At 37.9% G+C, this 10,950-nt stretch overlaps 1 protein-coding gene across 1 annotated transcript; it reads left to right on the forward strand.

The window, feature by feature from the left end:
- Positions 1–27: 27 nt before the first annotated feature.
- Positions 28–9,583, forward strand: naaladl1 (N-acetylated alpha-linked acidic dipeptidase like 1). Its single transcript, XM_004072077.5, has 19 exons — positions 28–354; positions 502–674; positions 756–877; positions 1,646–1,765; positions 2,586–2,778; positions 2,918–3,011; positions 3,105–3,209; positions 3,527–3,612; positions 3,686–3,805; positions 3,876–3,961; positions 4,165–4,228; positions 4,806–4,873; positions 4,966–5,057; positions 5,169–5,262; positions 5,440–5,521; positions 5,662–5,835; positions 7,112–7,199; positions 7,330–7,422; positions 9,028–9,583. Exons 1-19 carry the CDS (start codon positions 155–157, stop codon positions 9,203–9,205), a joined length of 2,232 nt encoding a protein of 743 aa, XP_004072125.1. The 5' UTR covers positions 28–154; the 3' UTR covers positions 9,206–9,583.
- The last annotated feature ends 1,367 nt before the right edge of the window (positions 9,584–10,950 follow it).

Raw genomic sequence — 10,950 nt, forward strand, 5'->3', positions numbered from 1 at the left:
TTACTACGACCTATATATGTGTTGCATCTAGGGAAGCAGACACTAGGATTACAATTGTCTCTGAGCCTGGACCCCAAAAAGGAACCAGCACTTTTTACGGAGTTCAAAGGGTGGGAAGCCTTTCTTTTTTCCAGAAAAACTTGCTGGGAGGACAATGCTAAAGCAGGCTTTACTTGGGGTTCTGTGTGCGGCCGTGGTTCTGTCCATAGGAATCCTTATAGGCCACTTTGGTATCTCAAAGAGCAGCAGTTCTGAGCCATCCTGGATGAAAGATGTGGTCAAGGATGTGGATGAAAACCTCATCAAGCAGTTTTTGTCAGAGGTGAAAACTTCCGAGCTCGAGCAAAACCTTCGGTGAGTTCAGATATTGATTTTTTTATTTGGATAAGAGTTTCTCAGCTCATCATCAAAAGCCATGTTTCAGCTCTGAAAATGCTGTTTCTCTTGGTGACAGATGTTTCTGTAACTCAGCTCTTTCTGGATTGGTGTCTTTCCTCACAGGGAACTGACAAAAATTCCCCACATGGCCACATCACCTGGAGATGAGCAGACGGTTCAGTTCATGCTGAAGAGATGGAAAGACCCCAGCAGCGGCCTGGATGACGCCTGGAGGCAGGAATACGCCGTCTACCTCTCCTTCCCCGACCCAGAAAAACCCAATAAGGTCACTGTGGGTGTGTGAGACTGAAATGAAGATGTCCAACATGTTGCTATAGTAACCGACGGATCAGTAACCATAAGTTGTTTGTTTTTAGTGGACCCATCCGATGCAGAGCTTTACACGGTCAGAGAAAAGGAGAAGCCCTACTATGACGACCAAAGACATCCTGATGTGGTTCAGCCATACGCTGCATACGCCCCTGCGGGACACCCCAGGGTAAAACACTGCTCATCACAACAAACGCAAAACCTCCCTCAACTGGTTTCAATTTACTAAAACCAGAATAATCAAACCAATTATTTGGAGTTTAACAAAAATCTCAGTAGGAGTCTTCAGTTTACAAGTTTTCCCTATTTTATTGCATCATTTCTCCAACAAAGCTGTAAAAATCACACGACTGTCACCTCAGCCTCGGTCTCCTCAATCCACTCAGCTTTGAAGAAAAACATCTGGAAAAAAAGTTTTTGTTTTAGGTCATTTTGGCGTTTACTAGTAGAAAACAAAACTGTAAAATACAAATTTGAGACAAAGTTTTATTAAAATCATAGATAATTCATTTCTTGTATGATCCTCATTATGTGCTTTTTGTTTTGATCTTTTGATCTGTTTTCTTCATACCTAAAACCCCATTTCAAAATTCATGAAGGTTTTTTTTATGATGTGATGAATCACATTCAAATGATTTCTTTACAAAGACTAAAAATGATGATATGAACAAAAATAGATCCATGTTTTGACAGTTCTGCTATAGGAGGAGTTGCATCATACGATCAGAGATAAGCTATCTTTTGGGCTGAAACCTTTGAAGTTCTTATCATAGAGCTGATAACTCTGCAAGATACAGCCATGGACAATCAGATTATCCTGATAGTGACTGGATGACACCAGGACTCTATTCAACAGTTTCAGGGAAGAAGAGTCATAAAACTCTGGAATGAGGAGTCATTTTTGACAAATAATTGATGTCTTTTTCTGCGCTTTCAGGGAAAACTGGTTTACGCCCATCAGGGTAAAGCTGCTGACTATGAGCTGCTGAACAAGACCGTGGACCTCAGAGGAACCATCGCCATCACCAGATATGGTGGAGCCGGCAGAGCAGCCAAAGTGAGACTTATTTTCCAAGGCAAACATTTGAAAAAGTTTTTTACAGAACAGCCTAACATCCATGGGTGATGATGACATGTTTGATTTTCTATTGTAAAAAGTCCAAAACTTTTAGCTGGTCCCACAAATCTGAATTATATTCCAGCAAATACAGGAAAAACATAAAAGCTTTATTTTTGTATTTATTTATTTTCAATCAACTAAAAAGATTTTTTAATACCAAATGTTAAGGTTTGACTACTATTTTAGGTTGATTTCATTCAATTCAATTTTATTAATAGAGCCCAATACTACAACAATAGACATCTCAATGGGCTTCATAGTGATGAACGGGTTAGAAAACAAATTTAAAGAAAAAACAACAAAAAATAGACTTTTGTATAACCAAATTTTTAGGTTTGACTATTAATTCAGGTGAGAATACAAAGTTTTAATGAAAAGCAGAAACTATACGGTCCTATAATACCAGTATTTATTTCTTTTATACTTTTTTTGCAAATGTTTGCAAAATATTCACTTATTTTTTGCCCTCAAGCTCATATTCTTTACTTTTTCTCAAACTTTTGACTTTAATTTCAAAGTTTTGATACTTTTTTTTTAGATCTCTTGCTTGAAAACTTTGACTTTGAATTCTTTTTTTTCTCTTAACACTTTAATTTTAGAATTTTTTCTTTTTTTCTTTTTCCAAAGAAACCTGACCTGTTGTGTTTTCCCACACTCTCATTTCTGTGCAGTTATCAAACTGTCTTTACAGCTGACTTACAGAGCTGGAGCAGCTATAAGAGTCGCTGGTTTCCTCAATGCTGTGTGTTTCATCCAGGCCATCAATGGAGCCCCATACGGTGTGGTTGGTGTCCTTGTGTACACAGACCCTCTGGACATCAATGACGGTGTCATGTCAGACACCAGTGAGACCTATCCCCACTCGTGGTACCTGCCTCCCTCTGGTGTGGAGAGAGGCTCCTACAGTATTCCCTTTGGAGACATGCTCACACCCTACCTGGCTGCCAAAGGTAATTTGGTCTGTAAATACATGGCTACACTTTGGTCCTTTGTTGTAAACTTTTTTTTTACAGCACAGTTGGAATTTTTTTAAACAGCTAACTTTGCCGTCAGTTTTAAAGAGGAGTTTTTTTTTTTTTTTTCCTGCAGATGACACCTACAGGATCCCACGGGAAAATGTCACAGAGATCCCGCCCATTCCAGTTCAGCCCATCGGATTTGAGGATGCATACAAACTAATTTGGTTTGTAAACTAACTCGTTAAATGTGTGGCTCAAACTAATACATAAAACATCTCCTAACAACTTTTTACTCCTTTTTTATCTGTTTATTTCAGTGAGTTGGGTGGAGATGCAGCCCCAAGTGACTGGCAGGGGGGATTTAACTGCACCTACAACAACGGGGGGCCTGGGTTTAACACTGACTCCGTTTTCAACAACAGGTGTGCATCTGCAGACAGGTTTTCTCTTGTATTTAAATAAATCTTTAATTTAGAGCTGCAGATTTTAATGTTACACAAATCCTGACTGGTTTGAAGCCTCTGTTTAATTCGTATTTGCCTAAAAATGGAGGAAATTACATTTTAAAATGAAACGACTAAATGAGATGCCCAAAGGGGGACAAACTTTCATCAACACTAGAAGTTACTGTAAAACAAGTTATACGTTATATATTTTAAATAGTAGTACTTCGTCAGCCAGAAAAAGAGTGAAAAATAGTCCTTCTCCGGCACTCACATGTGTCACTTTTTTGTCACAGCGATGTAAAACTGGACATTTACAACCATGAAACTGTCAAAAACTCCTCCAATGTGATGGGAATCATCAGAGGAAGCGTGGAGCCAGGTGAGACCGGTGACTCCGAGTAAATGGTCGATTCTTAGCGGGTTTTATTCTAGCGACTGCTCTGCCTTCACAGACAGATACGTGATCTATGGAAACCACAGGGACAGTTGGGTCCATGGAGCCATCGACCCCAGCAGCGGCACGTCAGTTATGCTGGAAATAACCAGGGTTCTGGGCAGTATGGTGAAGCAGGGTAAGAACCCACCCACTGGGATAAAACTCCCAGTTTTTGGATCAGTCCTTTATACAGAGTCTGGTTGCAGGTAAATGGAGACCTCGCAGATCCATCATCTTTGGCAGCTGGGGGGCCGAAGAGTTCGGTTTGATTGGTTCTGCAGAATACACAGAGGTATCCTCCAGTTTAAGGAGAATATTAAAGACATTAAAAATGTTCATAAAGAATTTCAATTTTAAGAATGCTTAAAATATATTTGCTAAAGTAAATGTGTTAAAAATATTTAAAGAAATGACAGGAAGACATTGTTTAAGGGCAAAAGTATTGTTTGTCTGCTCGCCCTGACATAAATAATCTTTATCTTTACCCTTTTTCAGGATTATTTTACCAAGCTGAGTGAACGCACAGTTTCTTACATTAATGTGGACATAGCTACGTTTGGTAAGAAGGTTAAGATGAATTTCTGACATACAGCATTTAGAAAGTTCCAGTGGAATGTTGTCCAGTTGTTGCATTCATGCCTAAAACATTGGCAGAGCCGAAAGGAGGATCTGGGTTTAAGACTTCTTCTGTGCTAGTAAAAGTGCAATGTTAGCGCATCGAAGGGAACTGATGTCACTTTAAAGGCCTCTAAGAATGGACTTAAAACAGTTAAAGTGGGCAGGATTCGAGTCAGACCTGTGCTGCTTTGGGGGAACTTTTCCACACTGACATTCTGTCCTCATGTGTGCATACTGTCTGTTTTCATTTCATTGAAACAGGTCTCAGAAATAAATATATTAAATATTAAAAACCTATGGCACCAAAACATGATCCTAAATGTCAATTAACAGCGATACTATCCTAAAATTGTAATTCTAACACCTCAAGCAAGGAACAAAAATTACAAAAAAAAGTCAAAATCATTTTCTCATGAATAGATATGATTTCCACAAGAGCATCTTTGTATCAGCTCATTTCCCTGAGACAGTTGCAGCACAGGGTAAACTCACCCATGTGTTCTGTCTTAATTCTGCAGCCAACGCCACGCTCAGAGCCTCAGGGGTGCCGTCGGTGCAGAACGTCATATTCCAGGCCTCCCAGCAGGTGACTCACTTCAACTGTTTTCCTGCTGCCTCTTGGGTAGATCAAAGAAAATCCGTTCCCACTGTGACATGAAAGTGTGTTGGATTTCACAGGTCAGCGCACCCGGACACGACTCTTTGTCTGTGTACGACAACTGGATCAAGTACTCCAACAGAACCAGCCCGACCCACGGCCTCATTCCCAGGTACGGACACATGATCCAGCTTCTAGTTTTAGCCAACCACCTGCATTGATAGTGAAATATTTTCTACTGCTGAATGTCAAAGTGTCTCTCTTTTTGTGTCTCCCTCAACAGGATGGGGTATCTAACAGGAGCAGGAAGTGACTATGCTGCCTTTGTTCACTACCTGGGAATTGCCTCCATGGATATTTCCTACACATATGACAGGGTATAAAAAAAATCCTACAGAAATTCAAGTTAGTGCAGAGATCTTAAACCTGAAAGGCTCGTTGAGGCTTAATTTCCTGACAAAAAAACAAGGTTTACTTTAGCTTATTTCCTTTTTTCCCAGTGTTTATGTCAGAAATGCATTTAACTGATTCAAAGTGTTTTCTTCCTCATGCAGACTAAAACAAATGCTCGAATTTATCCTGCTTATCACACGGCATACGACACTTTTGACTATGCCTCAAAGTATATAGATCCTGGTAAGATTTTTCATTTAAGTGCTGCAAATGTGTCTTAAGTCTTGCATAAATACACTTCAATGTTATAGAGAGTTTTTGAACAATTCTAAACATTTTTAAGTGTCTCACAAAAAAGGTTTTGTGCTTCCTCTTCCTGTCAGGATTTGTCAGCCATCAAGCTGTAGCCAGGACAGCCGGAAACATCCTGATCCGACTGGCTGACAGTCTGCTGCTGCCACTGAACTGCACCGACTATGCTGAGAGTCTGGAGGATTATCTGAAAGAGGCAGTGACCCTTTATGAGGCGCAGCTTCAAACTAAAGGAATCTCCATGGGTGAGACATCAAACCCTACACATCTGGAGTCATTTTCTCTGGAGTTTTGTCAGTTTTCCTTTGGGACTAGTGATACATTTGATTTTCTGATGCTATTGATGATTGAACGTCCTCGAGAAACTTGAAGAAAGTTTGTTTTCCTAAACTTTATTACATGAATAGGACACTTGAGTCTTGAGTGATCAGTTTTATGATAACCTTCCACCTAACAGCTGTGACAAAAGAAAAAATCCCTAAAAACATGAACAGAATCAGCATAAATACACAAATAATATGGTAGACTCTTCTTTGTCTGTCTGCTTTCTGCTAGAGAAAGGGATTTTTGACACAGCTCTGAAACGTTTTTTCAGAACATCGCTTCCACACATTTAGAATGAACAGGTTCATGTCCTCACCTTACTAAAAAAAAAAAAAGACTAAAGAGACTTTAAGAGGGACCTTTTCCAAAAATGTCTGAGTACACCTGGACGTTTGGCATCGTCTGATCAAGATGAACTCACATCATAAAGTGTCGTCCTTCAAAAGTATCACAGCCCTTTTACAGTTTAAAGTCTCACTCCGATCATCTTGTGATCTATTTTTAAAGCGTCAGAAAGGAGCAGAGCATGGAGCTTGTGACCCGCCTTGTGTATTTTCAACATCACATATAAGCATTTTTTTTCATTCTGCTCCTGATTCACAATGATTTGAATAAAGACATACTCAGAAAGACAATTTTAAGCTTAATTTTCAGAATACATTTGATCCATCGTATTAAAAACACAATTTTCAGGAGAGGCTTCTTGGAATCCAGGTTTTTTAATATTTAGGGGCAGTAATGATGACTAAAAAATGTAAATGTAAAAATGTATTCATGTTTTGATTCTAAATTTTAAAAAATGGGGGCTTTTTTTGTAAGTAAGTGACTTCAGATTAGGTTCATTTCCTGTTCTCCCTGCCATATATCCCCACTTTGCTCCTTCTGGCCCTGGCATTGTTTAAGATCAGCTTGAATAAAATAGAGGAAGGGCATCCGGCATAAAAATCTCTGCCAAACCACCTGTGCAAATCAGTGAAAGCGGACTCACTGTGGCATTTTGCCAAAAGGTGAACAACTGTAGGTATTAATAAAAGCAGGGTTACTTCAGAACAAAATAAACAAATGTGCAAAAATAAAGGGGAGAACTATATTAGGAAGTTAATAAATAACAAAGGTGAATGCTAATCAAAGCTAACTTTGCCTGCATCCATCGGTCTTTTCAATTAAATGTCTTCTTTTATCTGTATTTTTTTCCAGAACCACTTAAATGGGCAGTGGCGAACTTTCGTAGAGAAGCCAAGAATTTAGAAGAGCTAATTCGCAGTTCACATCTGGCCAATGACACGTAAGTGTTCTCACTTGGTTTAAACACATTTTGTGATCAAATGTGATTTTAAACTTGTTTTCTTGAGCTGAAACACAAGTTTATTCTCAAATAAAGTCAAACACATGCCTCTTTTTTTTCTTTTTCTAAGGCCGCTGAAGGCCCGGAGGATCAACGATCAGCTGATGTTGCTCGACCGAGCTTTCCTAAATCCCTACGCCTTTCCAGATCAATATGGATTCAGGTGAGAAGTGGTGATGTGCGTCATTATGGAGCTGTGTAGTCTATGCTAAAATAAATGCTGCCATGCAATTCCTTCAGTGCTAAGAGGTTCAAATTGGGGATAAAAACAATGTTTATTCAAAAACCTTTATTACCCCTACTTAACATTGACTTGAAATGAAATTGAGGCCACTGGGGAAAAAATAGCTTTTTGGTGCTATTGGAAATTCTGATTTTTTTCTTTTCTTTAAGAGTTTGGTAAAAAGGTTCATTAAACTTGACTCTAGACTGAAAACAATGTTTTTTCAGCTTCAAAGAATTAAAACTAAATTATGTAAAATAAAAAATGTTGTTTAAAAAAAACAGGAATTATTTCATGAAAAGCAAAATTTGGGGAAACAACCTCATCTTTATTTAAATTACACTTTTAAGTAAAAAAACGACCTTTTCCTTAAGACTCAGAAATTTGAAATACTTTTTTCTTATTTTCTATTCTTAGCATTTATCCTATTTAACATTATTTGTTAGCACAAGCGCTCTAGGGGTAATTAGTCAAGTCCACGGTCACCAAAATCAAATCCTACAAAAAAACGAATCACTCATTTATATTAGAAATAAATGATCAGTAAAAAGAAATGTGTAAAATGACAAAATATACATCTTAGATAAAGTTAATTGAAAATTCTCTTTAGTAGAATTATTTAAAATCAGATGAGGTCAGAAATAATTTAAATTAAATTTTTAAACATCTCCATTTATTAGACACCAAATGAAATAGAAATCAAAACTGTGGAAAATGTAATGATTCAGATATATACTAATCATTTAAGGTGAAAAAAAATGTCCAGAAGTCTGAGGAAAAGTGTTTCAATTCTGAATTTATTTTCATCTGTCCATTTTCTCAAACCGCTACACCCCTTTCGAGGTCACTGGGTTGCCGGAGCCTGTCCTGGCTACTGTTGGGCCAAGCCACACACATGCACAGCGAGAGCATGCAAACCCCACACAGAAAGCTCCCAGCCGGGATTCAAACCGGGGCCTTCTAGCTGTGAGGTCACCGTGCAAAAATTTCAATCAAAATTTGAATTTGTGGACTGTAACCAAAATTCTAAGACACTCGGAATTTAAAAATGAAAGAATAGATTAAGTATTAATATGTGACTTTGTTCCCAGAAATCAAAATGTTACGTCAGAAAATCAGAAACTCCTATGTTTTTCAGACTGAAAATGTATTAACCCTTGTGCTATCTTAGATGACCCCACCCTTACATTGACGTGTTCTCCCTACCATGACAAAGGTGGATAAACGTGGAAGGATTTCATGTAATCCATGGACACCAGTGAAGATCACAAATCACTGAAGAAAAAAGGTTCAGAGCACTGTCTAGTGGGTCTAGATGACCCAACTCCCAACGTTAAAGTGCCTAGGATAGCACAAAGGTTAAATGAAATCTTAGCGACTCAAAACAAAACATCAAAACCGACATTAAATTTATTGTGTTTAACTGTTCATATCTAAATGGATTCAATCTTTGATCAGCATGCGTTGGCAGCCTTTTGCTTATTTCTTGTGAAGCTGCCCCTCTCCTCCCCTCACTGAATCCTGCTGTACCTTTGTGTCACACAGACATGTTATCTGGGCTTCAAGCAGTGCTGGAAAACCCACTTTCCCCGGTCTGGCAGATGCGTTCGCTCGCGTTCAGTCATCAGGAGAGCCCAGAGACTGGGAGAAAGTCCATTACCACCTGTCAGTGTTGAGCCAAGCCATTGACGGCGCTGCCAGCATGCTGGCTGAAGTCATCTGAGTTGGAGCGGCAATTTAATCACCTTATCAGGAGGCAGTGATACTTTACAGTGAAGCTTCTTGTTAGTGATCAGAAAATCAGGGATCTCATCATCTCCAGCAGTGACACCAAAGAAAACTCAGCATCTACCTGAAAATGATGTGATCAAAAATTTTTCTTTTTTTAAGCTTTGCTCTTGGTGTTTCTTTTGAACTGATGCATAGTTTTTGTTTTACCGTTTTCTATCTTAAATACTTTTTTAAGTCTCAGGCTGTTTACAATCCAAAGATATTATTATTTAGAATGCTTCATTGATGGAAAAACAAAATTGTATTTACAAAATAAATATGATAACGTGTAAAAAAATTAATAAAGCTAAAAAGTTGCAATTTCATTAAACTGTGTCATGTATATGATTGTAAAAAATCATCACTGACATTAGTTTAATAGTAAAAACGAATGTAAACTGATCACAACCTAAAGGAACTCTGGGAAACTCGGCTGTCATTTCAAAAGTCATGTTTTACTATTCATTGTAATACTTGGTCCTGCCTGCAGGAGTCAGAAAAAAACGTGGGAGAAGTGGGAAATTCAGTCCCTTTTCTTGAAAAGTTTCAATAAAAGAAGTCATCTGAAAAGGATTTAGAAAGTTAAACTTCTGATATTTATTTTAACCTCATGAATGGAAATGTTTTGGTTTCTCCCTTTGGGGCTCATTACAGTAAATCCCACCATGATTTGATGAAGATGTCTCACACTTATTGAACATAAAAACATCCTTTCACTGATCGTTTGTGTTTTAAATTTGACAAATTAAAGGTAAAACTGCAGTCATACATTTAAAATAACAGGTGTCTTTTTCTGGATAACTGTAAAAACCTGCAGAGACCAAAATGTTACGCATGTGAAAAGACATTGAATATTCACTGCAGCTGCAGGTTTCCTGCTGATTAGTAAATTATTAAAGATGAAGACCGAGCGGCTTTCATATTTTTACTGCATCATTTCAAATGGTCATCATCAGCTCTGTCGCCATAAGAACAAAACAAAAAAAAGCTGGAAAGAACAATTCTGTTCATTATGAACAATGTTTGATTCCAAAACATCCTCAAATATCATAAATAATGTAATCAGAAACTGGATTTGGAATTTTCTTTGAGTTTTTTAAACATTTATATTAGTCAGTTGCTGAGTAGTACTAAAAAAAATAGAGATAAATGATGAGGAATGTACCAATCTTTGAATTAATCCACCTCTGTCTGTAACAGTGACTCCAATTTAGGTGACATGAGTGAAAAAACGATACAGTCAAAGCCAAGACAGAAATCCCTCCACACGTATTAACCTATAGTGTTGTGACTTCCTGTTTGAGGCCAACTTGAAAACAAAAGTAATTCCAACACTGAACATGTCTAAGAAACTCAGATTTTTACACTCTGGCTCCCAACCTGGATTAATTTTAAAATTAAAACCACCACCTGTGTTAATTTTTTTTTGATCGTAATTATTTTATCTTATAGTTAAGGTCCAAATGTGCTCAAGTTGAGGTGTGGCTGTTGGATAGAAAGGTTAACGTTGACTCTATAAATGGACCATTCAAGACGAGAGCCAATGTTCCTGCAACTGTCAGTCTCATCTTTTATTTTGAAAAGGTCAGGGTGCACAACGTGTTTCTGTATTTTGTTTTGTGAGGTTTAAATAAAGTTTTTTGGGGAAAATATTAGAACTAGACACAAAAAAGCTTGAAATCGATCGAGTTGAAGCCA

This window comes from Oryzias latipes, chromosome 9, assembly GCF_053564925.1.
Source record: "Oryzias latipes strain Hd-rR chromosome 9, Olatipes_Hd-rR_3.1".
Classification (NCBI taxonomy): domain Eukaryota; kingdom Metazoa; phylum Chordata; class Actinopteri; order Beloniformes; family Adrianichthyidae; genus Oryzias; species Oryzias latipes.